The sequence below is a fragment of the Drosophila innubila genome (genome assembly GCF_004354385.1).
Source record: "Drosophila innubila isolate TH190305 chromosome 3R unlocalized genomic scaffold, UK_Dinn_1.0 2_E_3R, whole genome shotgun sequence".
Classification (NCBI taxonomy): Eukaryota; Metazoa; Arthropoda; class Insecta; order Diptera; family Drosophilidae; genus Drosophila; species Drosophila innubila.
The window spans coordinates 5,230,370-5,252,018 of NW_022995380.1; the positions used below are offsets into that span (position 1 = coordinate 5,230,370).

The 21,649-nt window shown below is 36.4% G+C and overlaps 4 protein-coding genes and 1 long non-coding RNA gene across 10 annotated transcripts; 4 read left to right on the plus strand and 1 right to left on the minus strand.

The window, feature by feature from the left end:
- Positions 1–3,854: 3,854 nt before the first annotated feature.
- LOC117791331 (transmembrane protein 47) lies at positions 3,855–8,717 on the minus strand. 2 transcript variants are annotated; one of them, XM_034631052.1, is made up of 7 exons: positions 8,571–8,717; positions 6,077–6,322; positions 5,906–5,981; positions 5,659–5,845; positions 5,449–5,598; positions 5,321–5,383; positions 3,855–5,262 (listed from the first exon to the last, which is right to left on the minus strand). In XM_034631052.1, exons 3-7 carry the CDS (start codon positions 5,954–5,956, stop codon positions 5,102–5,104), a joined length of 612 nt encoding a protein of 203 aa, XP_034486943.1. In that variant the 5' UTR covers positions 5,957–5,981; positions 6,077–6,322; positions 8,571–8,717; the 3' UTR covers positions 3,855–5,101. The 2 variants fall into 2 exon arrangements, with proteins under 2 accessions (XP_034486943.1, XP_034486942.1); XM_034631051.1 differs by lacking the exon at positions 6,077–6,322 and adding an exon at positions 8,151–8,442 and having other exon boundaries at positions 8,571–8,679.
- A 795-nt stretch (positions 8,718–9,512) lies between these two features.
- LOC117790270 (meiosis-specific nuclear structural protein 1) lies at positions 9,513–11,135 on the plus strand. Its single transcript, XM_034629661.1, has 2 exons — positions 9,513–10,427; positions 10,480–11,135. The coding sequence occupies exons 1-2, from the start codon at positions 9,558–9,560 to the stop codon at positions 11,029–11,031; spliced, it is 1,422 nt and encodes a 473-aa protein (XP_034485552.1). The 5' UTR covers positions 9,513–9,557; the 3' UTR covers positions 11,032–11,135.
- A 331-nt stretch (positions 11,136–11,466) lies between these two features.
- LOC117791015 (autophagy-related protein 13 homolog) lies at positions 11,467–14,511 on the plus strand. Its single transcript, XM_034630644.1, has one exon. The coding sequence runs from the start codon at positions 11,865–11,867 to the stop codon at positions 13,566–13,568; it is 1,704 nt and encodes a 567-aa protein (XP_034486535.1). The 5' UTR covers positions 11,467–11,864; the 3' UTR covers positions 13,569–14,511.
- Positions 14,512–17,126: 2,615 nt separating this feature from the next.
- On the plus strand, positions 17,127–17,704 carry LOC117791544. Of its 2 annotated transcripts, none has more exons than XR_004618069.1 (2): positions 17,127–17,347; positions 17,412–17,704. It is a non-coding gene; the product is annotated as an uncharacterized LOC117791544 (long non-coding RNA). The 2 variants fall into 2 exon arrangements; XR_004618070.1 differs by having other exon boundaries at positions 17,127–17,342.
- Positions 17,705–18,143: 439 nt separating this feature from the next.
- LOC117791854 (LIM and senescent cell antigen-like-containing domain protein 1) lies at positions 18,144–21,245 on the plus strand. Of its 4 annotated transcripts, XM_034631757.1 has the most exons (7): positions 18,144–18,256; positions 18,539–18,611; positions 19,416–19,535; positions 19,650–19,955; positions 20,020–20,161; positions 20,227–20,485; positions 20,554–21,245. In XM_034631757.1, the coding sequence occupies exons 2-7, from the start codon at positions 18,598–18,600 to the stop codon at positions 20,748–20,750; spliced, it is 1,038 nt and encodes a 345-aa protein (XP_034487648.1). In that variant the 5' UTR covers positions 18,144–18,256; positions 18,539–18,597; the 3' UTR covers positions 20,751–21,245. The 4 variants fall into 4 exon arrangements, with proteins under 4 accessions (XP_034487648.1, XP_034487650.1, XP_034487649.1 ...); XM_034631759.1 differs by lacking the exon at positions 18,539–18,611 and having other exon boundaries at positions 18,158–18,256; XM_034631758.1 differs by lacking the exon at positions 18,144–18,256 and having other exon boundaries at positions 18,459–18,611.
- The last annotated feature ends 404 nt before the right edge of the window (positions 21,246–21,649 follow it).

The window sequence follows — 21,649 nt, forward strand, 5'->3', positions numbered from 1 at the left end:
CTTCATTAATTTTATTTAACATAGATCTAACAGTGCACATAACTTCCATCTTTTTATCAGCTGTCAAGATTCTTAAATGCTTGAACGGAGGATTTAAAAAAAGTCCAATAAGATGAAGGGATACTGGTCGAAAGCGGTTTTCTATGGATTGAAGGGCTTCGCTTTTGAGCTGCTTTTTGACTTCCGAGTCCACTTTGCAATGTGAGCAGTGTGTTTTCAGTTTTTCGTACCATAACGCTGTAGTCTGTATGGTTGGTTCTTTATCCGAGCTTAATTTTTCTGAACAGTTTTTAAATGGTTTTAGAAATTGAATGATTTCATGCATACCATTAAAATTTATTTCAGTAATGCGATTTAACTCATCGTTTTCTGAGACCAATTTAACATTGTTGTAACCATAGCTCGCAAATAACTGTTAACCGTTTCACACTGTCGCGAAATAAGTGTTCTTCACTGAGACTTTGAGCAAAAGGTCTGAGAGCAACCGATTGGATTGTTCGTAAATAAATTTTGCTCGCGCTCAGTCGAAGATCACTTTTTTCTGTTCTCTTTTGCTCTGCTCATTCCGGGACCGTTTGCTTCTGAACGACGATTCAAAAAGTCTTTTGCGCATGTATGTGTGTATGTGAAGTTTCGTGGGTTTTACGCGTCAATTTGCTTTGTGAGTTTCGATTGAGCACAGTGATTTTAACAAAATGGGACGTGAAACTAATAAAAAAGTGCATCAATTTTTTAAATTTGATGCAGTAAGAAAAAAATCATTGGGTAAAATATGCGACGTGAAATTAGCTGGCATTCATACTACAAATTTTTTCAAGAAGATCGAAAGTGAAATTTAATGTCGTAATTTTACACAACGTACCACTGTGCATCGAAAAGAAGACAAATAGTTGAAAAGACCGTTTGCGTTGAGTTTTTCAGTCAATCGGTCTTTCGGTGAGCCTCACTGTGTGAGCGTGAATCGTTTCACTCTTTACGCGCTGTTCACTCAAAGACCGATAAGCAAATTGCTCAACTGTTAGCGCTCAACCGAAAACAGGATCGAAAACATCCAAAGGGTCTTGCTCAGAGCGAGAGCGAGAAAGTATGATTTTTTTCGGTTGTTCTCGCGAACAGAGTGTAAGGAAAAAAACGGTTAACAGTTATTTGCAAGCTATGGTTGTAACTATAACACTAATATGAAGTGTGTTTGTAAGACCGAATTCATCCAATATAACATTTACTTGATCAAGAACAGAGCCACTCTTCTCATCAGTTAAAATTTCTTTGGTTTCAAGCATTGATACGTTTAAAGAAATATGTTCTTGAGCCAAGGTATCTCTTTGTCTAGCTTTTAAAATATTATATTCGCTGACCATGACTTTATCAGTTAATATTTTCTGAGATTCCAACAAATCATTAAAATTGTGATGACCATGTTCTGCTCCAATATTAATAAGCTCTTGTGCATATTCACGGAATCCAGGACCTGCATATGTGAATAAAAAAGAGCTTATGTTGATTTTACAAAAAAAAAAAAAACAAAAAAAAACTTATTTAAAAGAAAACAACGAAATCAACAAGAAGCAATCTGAGGACGATTTTGTAAGCTTACAAAGCAATGGAGTACACTCAATTTCGACCAATCGTTAGGTAGATTGACGAATATGTACAACAGTAAATTAAATTAAATTAAATTAATTTACCCACCTTCCGTAATACTTAATGGAAGCAAATCCTTTGCCACGAGAGCTAGTTGTTTACGAGCAAGCTTTTTTGACACTTTCCTCGGCAACTCTCGGCACTAGAAACCTCCTTTCGGTAACGGTAAAGCACATTAGTGACGGATGAGAGTACCTGTTCCATTCTTCGGCATATATGAATATAAGTTTCTGCATTTTGTGCAACATACAAAATCTTCTAATTTGCCATTGCATTTGATTAATTCAAAAATATTCCAAGCAACGCTTTTAGTGCTTTTGTTTTTTACTAGTTCATATACTTTGGATCCCTTCGGAGAATAGCTTGTTGAATTTCATTTTTTTATTTTCGAGTGACATGTCCGATATGTTGTTTCTAAGTTCGTCTTAAATTTAGGCGAACAGCTCACATCGGTAACCGCACGCAGAGCCACGATGGGCCACGAAAAAGCGAGTGATGTAAAAATCATAGAAAGTTTCTATTAGAAACATCGATACGTTGATTTTTTAAATGCGATGCTAGTCGATTTAATTCCTGTTGTTATCGCCGATTCTTAGATCCCATAACGGCACACAATATAAATACAATTTTTAAATCAGTTTTACAATTGCTTCATTATGCAAAAAAAAATAATGAACTACACAATTGTAATTCGGAAAACATTTATATTTGGCTTCGTGAATGATAGTATCATCTAGGACATCTGTGTTAATAGCATTTGACGCATTCGTGTCTATTAATTCTTCTACATTTTCCTGTTGCATTTGCTGAAAATTACATTTCTTTGCATGATTTAAAAAAAAAAATGATAAATTTCTTAACACAAATTGCGATAACATTTAGTCCCCTTTACTACTTAGCCTTGTCCAATTGCCTTAAATAAAAGTCCATTGAATAACATTGGGGGATTTCATATACATTAGTGGGTTATGTATTTTGTTGATATCTATGTAAATAAATTTTGATTGTGGAATGACAAACTAAATCTATTTATTTATGGTCTGTATGTATGATTACTTTTTTTTTCTTTAGTAATAGTTAATATGGGGTTAACAATGTTCAATGTTTAATTCATTATATTGGGTGAAAACTGAATGGGTCTCGCCAAAATATTTACATTGAAAACGATTAAATTTATGGGTGGGTGCAGGCGGATTTTTCAGACATTTTTTTTTTTGTCAAATACATAGGCGTACTTAATAACTGTAATGTTGGGAAATACATAATTAATAATAATATACGTAAGTATATGTATTTATGTGGCTAAGTGAATATTATTTAATATATGATCACTAGCAATTAACTTGATAAGTTTTCTGGTTTCATCCATTGACGCTTCATAAAAATCATTAATTAATATTACTGGTTTTACATTGAATTTGTTTTAAGTGTGTATGGACAAATCAAATGTGTTATTTGGGTTTTGTTAGTGTGTTTTTGTGTTAAGTTAATTAATTGCTAGTTTTTGAATTCGTTTCACAATAAAAAAATTGTAATGCTTCGTAAAAGTTCACATTCGAGTATACTATAATTATGTATATAATTGTTTCGTTAATTACGTTATGTTGAATTTGTTTTGTGTTTTTTAATAATAGTTGCATACTTTAACCTTACTTAAGTATAGTTTAGTTAATTAAAATTGTTTGGTATAATTGTTAATTTCATACTCGTTATTAATTGTTCTTGTTCACGTTATTTTCTCTTTGTTTCTTCGCTTCACATCGCTTCGTTTTGTTTTTGTTTTTCATTTCCTTTTTCACCGCACGTTCCTGCCTACGATTTGTTCAATGACTTCTTTATTAATATGAATGTTAATGCATGTGTATTTATTTTGGTTGTAATTTTTGTTGTAATTTACGTCGCGTTAAAATTTGTTTCTTGGCATTGATCTTTCATCTAAATCTCTGTCTACAATTGTTTCAATTTCTTTGTATTTTGTCGTTTTTGAAAGAAGAAAAACCGAAAGAAACTGAGGAATTATAGAATTTTTAGCAATTAAAAAGGATTTTGGGTATTTTGGAAAGAAAAAATTTAACGCACCAAATGAATCATCATTGAACTGATACTTTTAAAAATTTCAACTAATAATAATATTCAGTACATAATGTTCATATATTGTAAGTATGTAAATATAAGTATTGTATGTATTTTTAAATAAAATAATTAACATAAAATTGTAAACAAAATGAGTTAAAAACGTGTTTATTATTCTTTAATTGGCTGTGATATGTATCCAAGTGTAGCATGAAACATATTTCAATTGTACAATAATAAATTAGAATAAAGTAATAAATAAAATTGTTGTTAAAAAAAACTAGCTGTCAAATTGAGTATGTACTCAATAGAAAAATATTGCAAATACGAAGTGGAACTAAATATTATTACAAGGGAACTGAGTGGCAATTGGGACGGTATAAGTATTTTACAAAAGGTGTGTAGTGTTATAATATATTATATGTTAATATAAATATATATTTGAGTACATATGTTGGGCATAAAGCGATCACTGACACACAACATAATAGTTATAATAAATTAGATCATCTGACACAAATCGGGAACATAGAAAATATCATTTGTTTGAAAGCGTAATCGTTATGTTTGGGAGCTGATTGTTTTAGAAGTTGAATCATTCGATATATTCGTCAAAATTGTGATTTCGATTTGGGGCGAGTTTGAATGATTGATTATAGTTAGGTTACATACATGATATATATATATATATTTACGGATAGACAACTTGTTTATTTAGTGGAGATTACATAATATGTAAATGACTATGCGTTTTTATGCATTCTCTATTAATTTGCTAGTTATGCGCCTTCTCTGTAGTTGGGTACATTTTCCATTCTCGTTTATATGTATATGTTTACGTAAAATACAATTTTTGCCAAAGGGAGCTTACTAAGGATTGACTACAATTTTCTTAAACTCACTGACACGATTTACGATTACATATATATATATATATATATGTAGGTTTATAGGTAGGTTAGGTATGTTGGACACGATTTCAATTTTATGTTTGATTATATGTGAAGTGCGGCGCATGTATGTGTGTTTGAGTGTCTGTGTTTATGGGTTTATGTATGATATTATTGGAAGATAGATTACCTTTCGAAACAATAAGGGAAAACTTATTGAAAAACAAACGTTATTTAAACTAATATTCAGTACTATGGGAAGAGGGAGTCGTTGCGGATTATTTTTTGGCTTCAAATCTTTTTCGATTTACGTTGTACGAATTGTAAAAAATTCGATAATTGAAACTTATTTCTGTTGTGTTTAGTTCATTGTTTTTTGAGTCTGATTCTAATCGAAATTTATATACGTCTGTGTGTGTGAATGTTTGTGTGTGTGTGTGTTGGTTGCTAGATGCTTATGTCTAAAGAACGACGTCAGGCAGGTCGTGCGGCCTTGCCTAGGCGCGCATTTGGTTTTCATGTACAATTTTTCTCTCCTTATAGTAGATCTCCTCAGATTCCTTGTCACAGAGCAGCAGAACCACAGCGCCGAACAGGAAAATAGCTGCGCCCCAGCCAACGCCATAGGCCCATCCAAACTCCCAAACCCGTCTATTAGCTGTGGGAAACATAAATAAATTATAAGATACATTCAACTAAATAATTATGCTTCTTACCCATTGTAAGCTCGCCTGCAAAGCAAACCGGATAGACAATCAATGCCGATAATACGGCCAGCACTATATAAAGACAGAATCATTAATGTTATTATTATACTTTAAATCAATAAAAAGTTAAAGCTTACAAGAGACGAGCATAACCAGTACTGCTATTCGATAAAATTTATATTTGAGATTATGATTCTGCGTCTTCAGGCCCAGACCGGTCAGCACTGTGGCAATGACGTCTGTTATCAATGTGATAATGCAGAGAGCTGCGGTGGCCTTAATGTAGCCTGTAAGTTCGAAAATGTGATGACACAAATCTAATTTTGTGGACTGTGACTAAGCCTTACCAATATCGCGAGTCCAATAGCAGCCAGGAGGGTCCTGAATGTTGAATGGCAACGGTGGCACTGAGTCCTCCTCAATGCAGTGAATAAAAAGACCTTGCCGCCAGCCTGCGGCCATTAGCCAGTCTGTGGAGGCGAGGGCCATGATCATCAGGACCACCACGATGACTCCACATATAAATGCGATCACCTGCAGAAAAGAAAATTAAAATCATACTCCTCAGATTCCAAGAAACTTTAGTGTACGCACTTTGAGCGGTCTTGTGATAGTTATGGTTTCAATTGTCGTTGTCGGCGCCATTTTGTCCTCCCCGGGACGTAGTACACTAATAATAATAATAATATCAATAATGAATACGAATGTAGATATGTTTATGTTAAAAACAAGTGCAATTTCAATGTATCAGGTGCTCAGACTTACCTTAAAAACTAATCAGGCAAAACGTCTGCCCGCGTAAATACTTTATTGGAATGCGTTTCAAATGCGTTTGGTTAGTATATGGAGTATGTGGAGTATATAGGGGAGTATAACGATAACTCTGGCTTGGAATATAACAATTAAATTAATGCAATTTTCTCTTATTGCTAAATTTGTAGCGCTCAGCAGCTGCGATTATGATTTCAAATGCGTTTCAATTCAATATGCTGGCGGCAGCCTTTTCAACATCTGTTTGTTAAATCGGATAGCATGGAGGAGAAATAGAATTGGTAACATTCGATTAGTGCAATTAAATTAAAGTTTGTGTATGGGATGTGAAACAAAACGAAAACAAAATACAAACTAATAATAAACAGCTGATAAAACAAATTTTTTAAATACAGCAACAACATGCAAAAGCAACATTCAAAAGCAATCGACCGTTTTTTTTTTTTAAATAACTAAAGAGAACTCTCAACAAACAATCGTTCAAGCATTGAGCTAAACGGGGGAAAAAAAATGCAGAAACGCTTCAATGACTTTTGATTCACTAGCAACACTAGTCAACAAAATTGATGGCGTGCTTAAATGATACTATTATCATAAAATACTGTTGTTGATACTTCTTGACAGGTCTTAATGACTCTTGGAAGGTTTTAAATATTATTCCTAGTTGACTAGTGTAAATTAAATGTATGCATTAGGGTGCATACGTTTAAATATTGAAAAATGGTAACCCAAATTATTAACGTACGGTAAATTCTAAGATGTTTTAACAAGAAATAATAATAATTCTAAAATCAATTCCTAGTCCTTGCTGTTAAAGATGAAAAAGTTCGAGACTTTAGTTTTTGCATGGACGAAAATTATGTTTTAAAGAAAATTTGTCATTTGATTTAATTAAATTTTGAAAGTCCTGGTCCTAAAAAGAGTTTTGATACCAATCGTGTCAGGATCGGACTAAAAACACTAAAGATATGCTAATAAAAACATGCTAAGAATATCAACAAAATAAAATTTTCCAACTTAAAAATCGGGGACTATGAATTCATTTTAGAGCTATGGTCTCTTGGTGAAAACATCTTAGAGTTGACCGTAGATTAATATTTTTGGGTTACCATTTTTCAATATTTTTTTGGGTCCAAACAAAACACTGCACCCTACTGTTCTCAACAAATCCACATCAAATATAAATATTTAATATGGAAATATATACAAATCAAATATTTATATTTCAAATATTTAATATGAAAATATATACAAATCAAATATTTATATAAATAAAATATGTAAGTTTACCATTTTGTCAAAATAATTACTTGACTAACTGTATATTTCTACAATGGTAAAAGCATATCACGTTTTGTATATGCAAAGAGTAGAAAAGTAACTAGATATGTGAAAATGTCGGCAACGGAAAAACCATTAAAGCCAAATGAGGAAAGTTAGTGAATGTGATAGATGAAGAGGCGTGTCGTGTGTGGGCGGTGAAGCAACGGTAAAACTGCATACAAGTCAATGCAAATGCTACACATATCATTAATTATGCATAAGGAAATATCAAGAAGGTTCTCAAATGCATATACATTTATATATGCGTCTGTATATATGCATGTCTATGTCCAAAATGAACTGTCAACAGACATTTAAGGAATCCAGGGGAGGGTTTTAAGTGGGCGGGTGGTAGTTTTATATACTAGACAATGCAAAATTTGGCCAATTCCGAGATAGTAGCGCACAGACGGGGACCAGACAGAAGAGATGTGATGTCTGGACTATTTATAGACGAACAATTGAGAGAAACTCAAAAGATTTGCATGTGTATGGTACTATGAGTCGCTGAGTTTCTGAGCATGTGCGATGGGCATGGCAACAGGATCAGCATTTTTAATGGGTAGCGAAATGAAAAACGTACAAAGCACAAACAAAATTGGGGCATTCAATCGACAATAACAACAACTACACAGCAGTGTAAGTGCAAGTAAAACGGAATCAAAACAAAATGTAGACAAAATACGATTTGTCGATGTTGTTGTTGTTATTGACATTGTTGTCGCTGTTGTTGTTGACTAAATACCTTTCCTTATAATAGTCCAAAGTTACCGATTCGGAATCAAATTCTGAATAATCAGGCAACGATTCGGCATCAAAGGAGCTCATTCCGCTCAAGGTGTAATTTGGTATAACGTTCATTTTATTGTTATAGATGCCAGTGCTGTCTTGCTGTTGCTGTTGTTGTTTTTGTTGTTGCAGCTGCTGTGAAGGCTGCTGTTGTTTTTTAAACATTTCCGACATTTTGCTATTGTTTATTAATGTCACAATAACCACACGCACACATACGCACACACTTGGTTGGGGAAACCTTAATTCTGACACAGATATGAGAAAAAAATAATCCACTGCTATTTTCTCTATTCTGTTTTCCCAGCTTTTCACTTTCGTCTGCTGTAAAAATGGCGTTGTCGTTTTTGTTGTATTTCAACCAACTCTCACTTACGCTTTTGCTGTGGGAAGCGCTTAGTTCTCGTCGTTCACATTTTTAATAAACCATTTTGAGATTATTTTACATTAAAAATAAACAAAAATAATAAAAATAAGTATTTGCAGAGGGGTTGACAATTAGTGCTGCCAACTTTTTACAGGAAATAATAGTTGCTTCTGGCTGGAAACCATCAGAAAAATAGCTAAAATATCGATGTAAAAAAGCTAAAAAAAACAAAATGGCAGCCCTTAACCCCAAAACTGTGTGGCAACCTTGAATCCTTGAAAATAAAAATACCGATTGTTTGAATACAGGTGCGAACGATTCAAAAATATAACAAAAAATAGTTAAAACAAGCAATAAAAGCAATTATAAAAAAATCAAATGAAATTCGAAATTAGATAAGATACCAGTGAATGATTTTATGAGGTTTTGAAGTTTGTCACCCCTCGCAGAAAAAGTTATAAAATTAATTCTACAAAAATATAAGAAAATCGACAAAGTTCTAGCAAAAATTCTGCAAAAATTAAAAACATTCTATAGCAATTTAAAAATTCTCCAACAATCGAATTCCAAAAATACCCAGAGCTAGCTATAAAATAGCTAAGTAGGCAGTAGTGATTAGCTCTCGGTATTTTTTAGGCCATCATCGAAATACTAAAGTGATATCGATCTCTTACAGCTAGAAATCAAGAATATCTAATTATCGAAAGTGCTCAGATAAATTTAAATAGTGTATTATTTTTTGTTTAACATAAGTGTAATTTGAATTGTGTTGGTATACTATATTATTCTTGATCACTGTTTAATAATTAAATAAATATTTAATTTTTATAAAATTTTTATAAATTGTCAACGGTTAATATTAATCTATCGATACTATAATAATTATCGATATTAATCAGTTTAAGCAATTGAGTTTATTTTCAATTTAACATTCATAGATATTTTGTATTTTATTTTTCCTTTTCTAGTTTTGTTTTTTTTACGCGTTTTGTTACCATGACAACACCCACCAGGACTTTTTTGTGTGCGAGGGACGCGCTCCCCGCAATTCATATCACAGGGCGACCCAAGATATTTGTAAAAGTTGATGAGGACCTTGTTTTCAAGAACTTTAAATTTTTTAGCGAAATGATGAATGAAACGCAACTGAAAAACACCGAGCTGTCTGAAGAAAATCCTTTGCGCCAACAAGCCGCTCACGCAGAAGTCGTAATGTCTGAGGAGCTTAAGAAACTGAAACATCAAGAGTTTGTCGACCGAAAGCGGCGTCAACAATTGCGAACTGATTGCGGGGAACTTCGAGAACTAGCAGAACAATTGCGATTGGCAGCTATTACAAAAGATCTCGAGGATCATATGGCTGAACGGAATAAAAGCCGTCAGCTGGCCAAGGAGGCCAAAGCGAAGGGCTTTGAGCGTGCCGAGGCTGAAAGGCTGCGACAGTTGGCCAAGGAGCAAGAGGAGGAACAGCTCAAAAAGGAACGTCAAAAAGTTTTACACGAAACTCTATCCTCACAAATTGAAGAAACACGGCAACGCCGTCAGAAGCAGTGCGTGCAGACTGCGGCAGAGCGAGAGGAACGGCTTGCAATTCAAAAAAAAATCCAAGAGGAAGACAGAGCAGAGCAACTGCAACTGAATCGGTTAAAGCAAAAAAAACTGCAAAGCCAACTTGAGTTTATCGAGATCAAAAAGGAGTACAATGAGCTGCAAAGGGCTAAGTCCGATGAGAATATCGCCAAGGTTTTCGAGAAACAATTGGAAATGGCTGAGCAAAAGCGAATGATGGAGGAGGCAAAAAAGGAAGCGCAGCGCAGACATCAAGAAATTAGTTTGCAAATTGGTAACGAAGTGCTGGAAATTGAGGTGAGTGAGCTGGAATGCAAATTGTTAAAGTATTTATGTATATTCCTTGCAGAATCGGAAACGCCAGCGCCACAATCTGTTGCTAGATCTGCTGCAGGCAGAGTACAAAGCCAAGGACGATGAACGCTTCCGGCAGCAGCTGGAGCAGGAGCAATTGGAGCGTCGGCGTGCCAGGCAGGAATTGGAACGTTACCGGGCCGATATGATGGAGCGCCAGTTGGAGCAAGCCCGTCTCCGGCAGAAGCAAATTGTTGAAAGAACCCACGACTGCATCGACAACCGGGAGATCTTGGAGATATCAAAGGAGCGTGAACAACGCAAACAACACGGTGCTCTCCTTTTGTCCATGATCGAGGAAAATAATCGGAGACGTGCCGAAGCAGCAGCGGAGAATTTACAATTCTTTGATCTAAAGGCCAAGACGGAAGCTGAATTGCAAAATCGGATTCAGGAGGAGCGTCTGCAGATGCTTGGTTCTGTGCCGGCATCGGTGCTTCGATATCTTCCCAAGCAAGTGCTTTCAGACTCGGATCGTGAACGTTTCAACTTACAGACAAAACAGCAGTCGTTACAACATCTAAATTTCAGCCAAAAACGAAAATAATCAAGTAATCAGCACCTTGAGAATCATTGGTCGAGGTTATTTAAAACTGTACAAATGTTTATGCGGTAGCAAAATCCCTTATTAGCTCACATTTCAAATAGCGACACCCAACCCGCCCACTGTGCCTACGTGACGTGTATCATACGACGCTTAGTGTTGCCAGACTTATTTTTTAAGTGGTAAACAAATGTTTAGGGTAGTACGCTAATCACAAATCACGAGCAAATCTTGTAGCACATAGCGATACCTCAAATATTTAATGCAATAATAATTATGTATCTAAGAATAAATTCACAATTAATAAATATAAAATACAAGAATTGTGTGTAATGATAAATTCGTACATTAAAATAACGCGATATTTTCAATTGTACTTTACACGATAGCCATTTTGAAGATGCTTGACAACCCTGCTGCAGTTCAACGCAACAGAGCGTATGGCAACACCAGCACATCGCATACGCTTTAGTTTAATGGCGGACGGTAATGAAAAAAGTGGGAGTGATCTTTGTTTTGCTTTTACATCCAAATAATTCAATCGTGTAAAAGTGAGAATCAAATGAAATCGACAAACAATTCAGGCATTGAAATTGCAGTGTTTTAATAAACATGCACAAGCATGTGTTAATCAAAAATCGGAGTGCAAAGCAGATATAAAGTGCGCAAACAAAAACAAAAACAGAAAAATTCCACAGAATACAACTACGAATGGGTAGAGGCAGACAATACGCGGAAGCAGTGTAAAATAGCAAAGACAAAACAAAAACGAACTTTGTACGCTGCAGTGCCAGCGGAGTCAATTCCAAGTAAACCAAGTGTATATATTTAAAAATATGTCTGCACAACGTTTAAATGCGGCCGAGAAGGATCTGGAGAAATTCATAAAATTCCTGGCGCTGAAGTCAACACAGGTTGTGGTTCAGTCGCGCCTCGGCGAGAAGATACAGACACAGTGTAATCCACTAGCTGGAAACGATTGGTTCAACATTGTGGTCCAGGATCATCCCGATGTCCTGGATGAGACAAAACGGGCACTGGCCCTCAAACCAGGTGACAGCATTATGCAGCGTCTGCCACTCTGCGTGGAGATATCGCTGAAGACAACGGAGGGGGATCAAATGATACTGGAGGTGTGGTCGCTGGATCTGCTGCCAGTGGACAACAACAGCAAGGCGGGAGCAGGGGACGAGTGCAAGGGAGAGGGAGGCAACACAAACACAAATACAAATACAAACACAAACACCTGCAACGACAACCAATTGCTGAAGGCATCCCATGCCATCTACAATCGCATGGGGATTATGCTCAAGTCCCTCATCTCCCTAACCCGCACCACACCCGCCTACAAACTGTCGCGTCGTCAGTGTCCGGATTCGTATGGCATCTTCTATCGCATCTATGTGGATCGTCCGCAGGTGCATACACTGGGCGAGGGTCACAAGCAGGTCAAGATTGGCCAGCTCAACACAATTGTGGGCTCTTTGATCATGTCGGTTGCCTATCGCACCAAACTCACCATTTCACCCACGGCAGCGCACCAGGCAGCGACTGCGGCAGCGGCAGCACATCAGTCGGACACCATAATGCTCAAGTCGGATCACTTCCGGCCAGCCAGTGATGCCAACTCACCCACGCAGCAGCTGTCCACAGTTAGGCTGGCAACGGGCGGAGGCGTGGGAGTGGGCGTGGCTGGAAATGGTGTGGCGACTGACAAGCGTTTTATAGACATTGAGAAGCCATTGCGTCCAGGTGCATTCACCGACCTGGGCAAGTTGAGACAGTTTACGGAACATGACTTTGTGCTGCCGGAGACTCCGCCATTTGAGTGGCTGCTTCGACGCAATCGACAGGAGAGCAACGGCAGCGGATCCATTGAGTCACTGAATCGCAAATGCGAATCGCCAGTTAATCTTAACAATAACAATACACACATCAATGCTAGCAGTAACAACCTCAGCAACAACAATAACAATAACAACAACATGAACAACAATTCAACGGCATTTAAGAGCTTTGAGAAAGCATCTGGAGCATCTGGAGCACCAGGTGCAACGTCGCCCATTAAAAGTCTGCTTATACCCGCCAGCAGCGCAGCAACGTTACAACAACATCAGCGGCAGCAGCAACAACAACAACAACAACAGCTGCAACAACAACAACAACCTTCGGATGATGATAGTCTGTTAAAGGAGCTGCACTTTCCATTCGCCTCGCCCACATCGCATGTCAACGATTTGGCCAAGTTTTATAGGGAATGTTATCATGCACCGCCGCTGCGAGGACTCAGCGAGTTGCAAGCACCAACAACAGTTGTTGCCAGTTGTGGTGCCACAGCAGCATCAGCAGCAGCAACAGCAGCTGCAACATTGGCCAACAACAGTTCAGCTGTCGATGGCAGCATGGATGATTTGTCGCGTCAGTTGGAACAGTTCGAGACATCGCTGGAAGATTATGATAAGCTCGTCTCACAATTCGGATTAAGTGGCTCCTCATCGACGGGCAGTCGCAGCAGTGGCGGACTCCAGATGAGCAATTGAGCTGTAGAACTCCAACAAGCGAGGGTTGTTTAGGTTATATGTTATATGTTGCTTCAAATTGGATTTAGGTTACACTGATATTAATATTATGGTCATTTCTCATTTGCATACATACATATGCACAACGAATACATATATGTATTAAACAAGTCTCCAGTTTTGTATACATACATACATATTTACCAATTAGGGAGCAACAATTCACACATACATATATTATTAGATTCGGTTGTTTATTTCTCTTTGTTCATGTGCCTTTCACATACAAGAATCAATGTGTCAATATATGTACATACACGTACTATATATACATATGTCCTACTTCAGCTTATGTTTAATTATAACTTAAACTATTGGGGATAACTGTCAGATCGACCGTCAGACAGAGCGGCTTAATAGTATGCGTCGAATTTAGATTTAAGTCCAAGCAACAGTTGCCTTTTTTCGCAAAATTTTAATAATTTAGAATTTTGTAAGTAATTTTTATGAGAAACCAACTATTAGCATAGATTATGAAATATATGTATGTGTCAAAGGAAAGACTTAATAATCATAGTTAAATATCGTACACAATTATTTGATAATGATGTAAAAATTCATTTTTATTTATCATTTATTATATAGCCAGAATTGTTACATTTTTTCAACTACTTTTCAATATTTGGTTGTACAAATTTAACAATTTTCTAATAAAAATGGAAAACGCTATATATTAAACTGTAAATAGAGCAAAGGAAAGGGAGGAAAGCTGTAAAATAATTTTATATTGTTTACTCTTAAATTGTAATTACGCGCTTTGTTAATTTATTGGTTCCGCAAATTGCGAAATTTTGAATATAAATACATATATTTATAACATTTAATTATGTAGTAATATAAAATTGGTAAATCCTAAGCAAAATTCATAAAGAAAATGTAAAATTAAACGAAATTGTTAATCAGATCACAAATTGTTTATTTATTTACATCTGTATAAATTGATCACGAGACCTGACTACAAATGAGAACTATCAACACTGTAAGATCAATATTACATAAGTCTCAACTTAGTAATTGTTTAAATATTAATACAATTCTTATCAATTTGCCCTACAATCCACCTTGAAACTTGGCAGAGTTCCGCAAGGGAAGCTTTCATATTTCTACATTTAGATTCATTTGCATATATTCATATTGTAAATAGTGCTTAGATGTATATGCATAAATAGCGTATATATCTGATTAATATTGCCCTATCTTCTCGGGCAAGACAAGGCAACTCAAAAGTTCAGCTGCTTGGCGCCTGTTTATTTAGTTTTTGTTGCTTTTTGATTGCCGTCTGTTTCAATTGTTTTGTTGTCAATAGCAAGAATAACAACAAAGAGAGCACAATAGTACCGTTGATGATGCCCAGCCAATCACTGCTCCCAGTTGGTGCACTCTCTCTAGTTCTCCTTCTCTCTATATTTTGTTTTGTTTTTGTTTTCTGAGTGCATTGCAAAAAGTTTTTTTTGTCTCCAAGTAGTATTAACGTCACTATGGCAACGACATCTCTAAGGTTAAATAGTTTTATTTTTAACTACATAGCATATACAAATGCATAAACAGATGTGCTTATTACTTTTTTTTGTTGTTTAGCGACTATCTGTTGTTTTGCTGAGTTGCTATTTTTTTCGAGTGCTAATGACACTGTTGCATACATACATATGCGCATATATTTACGTTTGCATGTGTGTAGGTGTAGATTACACTCCACACACACACGTCTTCACGTGCGCGGGTGGTCACGCAAGTTAACCAGCTGCATTTTAGGAGGTCGGGGAACTTTTGGAGTGACCGTCGCTCCCCAACAGGTCGTTGGTAGTACACACTGCACCTGTCACATTGTGTATATGTGTGTGTGTGTGTTAAGATTTTTGTAGCTGCCGTCGTCTTTGTTATTGTTGCCAAGTGAAGTGATTTTCGCCTTTTGCTTTGCTGTAGACTTCGTTCGACATCCAACGCACGCAAAACCTTACTCAACAGCATACCGACTTACACACACACACACGCACACCGACATAGATAAAGACACATGCATATACAAATGGTAATTACTTTGGCTAGCCAACCACTGCGCTCCAATTTGTTACCCCTGCCCCCACTAAGGTTGCACACATGCGACGACCGTCGTCGATGCCACGTCAGTTTCAATTCGCATCCGGCGGTTTGGCAAGTTTTGTGCATACAATGTGTACATATACATATATATCTCTTTGGTGGGTTGACTCTCACTTTTGCACCCACGCCGACTAAATTCGAATCATATTAATTCATCGAGGGGCATGAAAGGTTCAGGCCAATGCGATAAAAATATTCATTAAGACCCAAATACAGAGTTTTTTTAGTAAAGTGTCTACTGTAGATCAACTCTAAAAATTGATTAAACCACTATACCTAACTCTATTTAGCTCTAATTACATTATTGAAAAATTCAATAGAATATTTATTCATTTGTTTAAAGCCTTTTAATATTATTATGATCATCAGCCACAACAAGAAATACATTTAAGAAAAATAAAATTTAAAATAAAAAATAATTAAAAAAAAACTAAAATAACAACTAATTTCTTTATAGATATCCATCTATTATCAATACAAATTTCAGCTTGATATTGAATCAGAGAAAAACAAAATTTATAAAGTCAACTTAAGTTAGATTTTATTTAAATTAGAAATTTTCTTTTATTTTATTTATTTTTTTAATTTCTAATAATTATTATACATATTGCCCTATACCATTAAAACTAACCTAGCCCACAATTTTGCACATTTGCATCCTTTAATACGTCTGCTCCTATTCCCAAACAAAGCAAGTATTCTATACCATTTCTACTTTTATTGACCAAAAGGTGTAGTCGTGGTGATATATAATTTAAAAAAATGGCATTTAGAATGTACAACAAAAATTCTCAATACAATTTTACTATATAGCAATGTAATTGGGTTTCGAAATTGCTTGATAAGGCAAAGCTAATAAGAAGGGCATTTACAGCAATAAAGCAAGTTACAGATAAGACGCCAAATGCGGTTAGTTGTTTGTGCCCACATTTTTTGAATTTTTTATAGAAAACAACAATAGAAGAAAACGATCAATGGCTGAACAACAGTTTGCGAGCAACTGGTTTGACAAGCTCAGTGTGCATTCATAAATATGTTTATACATACATATGTATGTACATTTTCATTGTACATATGTGCAATAAGTATTTACATATGTACATTGAAACTGGGGGCGAGTTTGTTGTTTGTCTGGTTTGCCGGTTTTGCGCCAGCTGCAATAATAAATAGCATAATTGAAGTTAAATTTAGACACCCACTGTATCCGCTTGCAGCAGACAATTGTCTTGTTTGTAATACTTTGTTGCTTGTATCTTTATATCTCAAGATGTTTATTATTAACGGTACAAGTATGCCGTTAGCCAATGACTTCATTCAGCATACATATAGGTAAGCCCAATTTCACGTATGCTCTGTAAATTCTAGAAATCTACAACATAAAATCGTAAACGAATTGTAATTTAATTATAGCATCCCAACTGTTGCTACGTGCCATTTGTCTCGCAGAACAAACACCGTTGTTGTAAGGCGGCGCCCGTCATAAACAGTTTTTGTTGTTGTCGTTGTTGTTTTCGTTGTCAGCCATTTTCGGTGGCCTCGTCGCCGCTTTGTTTGTTTTCATTATGTGGCGATGATATGAGCAAACAAAGCCATTGATCGAATCACGTCTGGAAGCTAATGGCGATGGGATAAAAGGTGAGGTGAGAAGTGTCATCAAATTATAAGGTTTGATTAAATTACAAACTTGTTATTTATGTATTTCAGATACACAATTGTATACTTATAGTTTAATAAGGAAGAATCGACTACAGAAATACAGATGCAATTAAAATTTTAATGCGGAAATTGAGCAACAGAAATTGCAATCCCCCTGCAATTTGTCAGGCGGAAGTGAAATGCACAAACATGACAGAAATTATATTAGAAATCAGAAAAGAGATTATTGAGAAAAAAAATTTACTATATTGTAAGCATACGAGTTCAGTATGTAAATAAACAAATCAAATTGTAACTAATATTGATTACACATGTGAAAAATAAGTTGGGGTTTCTTTCAATCCAGTGTATTTACTTAATATTAAAATATATTTACAGTACGAAATTGTACACATACATAATTTAGGTGATAAGAACAAATGGCTTATAAACGGTTAGGGAACTCAAATTTAAATAATGCCGCGCACGGCATGCGCAATTACAATCGATAATTCTGATGCGGCACTGCGTTGCCGATAAAAACATAGCAAATGTTAAGTAACAGCACTTAGTGATAACAGAGATCAGGTACTTCGTTCACTGTTAAGGCTGGGGACAGTCAGAGAGCATTTAAATTTATGGAAAAAATATAATTTAATATTGTTTGTTATAGCACATGTCAATTGATGCAATTTTGCCAAAAAAAAATTTGTCTAGCTCATTAAATGAACAACAACCAGGGATTCAGTTCTGTCGTTTCGTTCACTAGATCGTTGGAACTAATTCCGAATAAAGTGAGAGACAGTGTCTGCCTCTCCTCTCTCTTTTTAACACGACTGTATTTAACTTAGTGAAGATTCTTAATTAAAAAGAGAATATAACGCAAAGAAATTTGTGAAAAGTGATTGTTATAGGTAAATAAAATGTATATCTTGATACATCACTGAAAAGTGTGCTTGAATAAGTTGCATTTAATGAAAATTTCGAGATTCGCGTGTACGCCCAATTTGGCAAGACTTGTGTTGTCGTTTGCCTTAAATACAAATACTAGTGCTGCTCATTTTAGCCATTAGCAGTAGCGAAAATTGAGAGAAAATAACTTTAAATATCATCAGGAAACCGGATCTAGCCAAAAATTTGCTGATTAAGCATCACTGATCAATAGACGACACAGTTTTATGATATTTTGTTTGCAGTTTTCAGCCATTGATTGACGCGTTCTGCAAGTGCAACAAGTGAAAGCCAATATCGTGAAATGCCACCCGTTCAGTAAGCAAACCGAGCAGAACGTTCCAAATCGAATTTAAACTAAATTACATCATCGTAATTCCCAATGACACACAAATGATTGCTTGCTTTCATTCATTAAAACACTTGGTCAAGGTGTCGCAAAATGCGTCTGGCCGAGATAACACCTCGTAAAACGCACTTTAACTGCAATTATGCAAATCATTAATGGTTATTGTATCCATAGGTGTGCGGTAATGTATCTGCTGGATGCTTGCTGCCCGCATAAACTGCACTTTTCATGCTTAAAAAGCGCCAGATGTTTACTACATCGATGACGTCATGGCAACATTCAAATTTATTTTTAGACGCCGCCGTCGCGCTCTGCTCCATATGTATGTGTGTGTGTGTGAGTTGTTTACATATTGCTGTATGTGTGTGTGTGTGCTGTGGCGGTAAATTCAATTCATTAAAATCATCAATCCAACAGTCGAGCCCTTGACACATCCGCACTGCTTAACGACTGCACATCAACTGCCTTCGCTCACGGTCTCCAAAAGTCAATGGAGTCGCCTAACGCAATATAAGTAAAAGGAATGCAAAGCTTTTTCATATTCGTCAGAAATATGATTCAGCAACGTCAACAACGCTTGATAAGCAATCCACACAAACTCGTTGTACCCCAACAAAAAATCCATGTATTCATTTCCAGTTGCTATTCTCATACGCTGCTTAAAACACCATCATCATGATGTACTCCAAAGCTGAAGTGTAACTGCCTACTAAACAGCACTGACTCCCAATATGATATACTAATTTGTAATCTGTTATCTTAATCTTCTACAGAGTCCAGGCCGTCAACATGTCGTTGGGTGCAATGCATTGCACGAGATGCGCCGACGGTTTTGAGCCCACCGAGAAGATTGTCAATTCCAATGGCGAACTTTGGCACACACAATGCTTTGTGTAGGTACACAGTATACAGTTGGTGCAGTAATTGTTTGGACATACTGCACACACTTGTGCGACATCAGCTTGAGTTGCATTTACTAATTAACTCTTTTATTTTTGGATTTTTAGCTGCGCTCAGTGCTTCCGACCGTTCCAGGATGGCATTTTCTACGAGTTCGAGGGCCGCAAGTACTGTGAACGCGACTTCCACGTACTGTTTGCCCCCTGCTGCAACAAGTGCGGCGAGTTTGTTATTGGACGTGTTATCAAGGCCATGTCCGCCAGCTGGCATCCGCAGTGCTTCCGTTGTCAGCTGTGTGCCAAGGAGTTGGCCGACAGTGGCTTTATACGCAACCAGAATCGTGCACTTTGCCACGAATGCAATGCCAAGGTGAAGGCGGAGATAACTGGCCGCTATGTCTGCCAAAAGTGTCAGTAAGTAGGCGTGGCACTTTGCATATCAAAACTTTACACTAATTTACAAAATTAATTATTATAGCGGCTTGATTGACGAGGAACCGTTGCGTTTCCGTGGCGAAGTTTACCATGGATATCACTTCAATTGCTCGGCATGCGGCACAGAACTGGATGCCACAGCGCGCGAGGTCAAGAGTCGTCCAGGTCTTGCCGCAAATGATATGGTGTGTAGATATTTAAATACTTTAAATAACAATAATATTAACTCTAGTCTCTGCATTGAAAACAGAATGAATTGTATTGTCTACGCTGCCATGACAAGATGGGCATTCCCATTTGCGGTGCCTGCCGTCGACCCATTGAGGAGCGTGTGGTCACAGCGCTGGGCAAGCATTGGCACGTTGAGCATTTCGTGTGCGCCAAGTGTGAGAAGCCCTTCCTGGGCCATCGGCATTACGAGAAGCGTGGTCTGGCCTACTGCGAGACGCATTATCATCAGCTATTTGGAAACCTGTGTTTTGTATGCAACCAGGTCATTGGAGGCGACGGTATATTAAATGAATTGATCTGTTCTAAAATTGATCATGCTAAATTCAATTTCCTTTTTCTTTGACAGTATTTACTGCTTTGAACAAGGCGTGGTGTGTGCATCACTTTGCCTGCTCCGTGTGCGACACAAAGATGACACAAAAGTCCAAGTTCTACGAGTACGATGAGAAGCCCGTGTGCAAGAAATGCTACGAACGCTTCCCGAACGAACTGCGACGTCGCTTGCGTACCGCCCACGAGATGACCATGAAGAAGAGTGTCTAATAAATGGACCGTAGTCCTCAGCAGTCATCTTTCCAACGCACAAATCTACGTTAAAACGTCTAAAATCAAAGTGCCTTTTGCCCTTCATCACTGTGGACAAGCAGTATGAAGGGTGCGAAAGCTATTAAAAGCAAAAGCTCTGACCGCTTAGTTCTTTGTTTGTAGTTGTCCACTTCTAACATTCAATGTTAATCCTCGATACTAAAAACTTTTGCTTATTTTTCATATTTCTGCAATTTCGTAACTTTGTTGTACTATGTAATGTAATTTCTAAAGTAACAAATATGTATTGTTAACAACGGACCAGCAAAATCATCAAATGATGTATTTGGCAGCTATTTATGTTGTTATTTAATTCAATTTTATTTATATATAATCGTACATAAATGTTTTTTAAATAGAAGAAAATATAATCAAGTATGCGCTTATCACGAAGCAGCAAAATAAATTATTGCTAAATAACTACATAAATAAAATCAAAAAACATAAATAGGACTCCGTTGCCATTATTGATATATTTTTTACTTCTTTGTTTTCTTCATTCATTTAAGTCACAATTCGCTTGAAAACGAAACCATAGGCGCCACAGTAATACTATTGATCATTTTATACCCAAGGGGTGATAAACTGTTAACATTTAATAAAAAATGTTTAAATGAATTAATTTTAAATCGTTTCTGTTAAATAACAGTCGCTACTTAGTAGAGACAAGAACCATCCTGTTGACGCAAAACGGCGACGCCTCTGTTAAATCCATTTTTTTGTGCAGCGCGGAATTTAAATTTGAAGTATTGCAAATGGCAAAATGCAATAACTTTGTAATAAATTAATAATTTGATGAAAATTTGAAATTAGATAAAATAAAGGTAAACATTTTAATTAAGGTTCGGGGGGAGAAG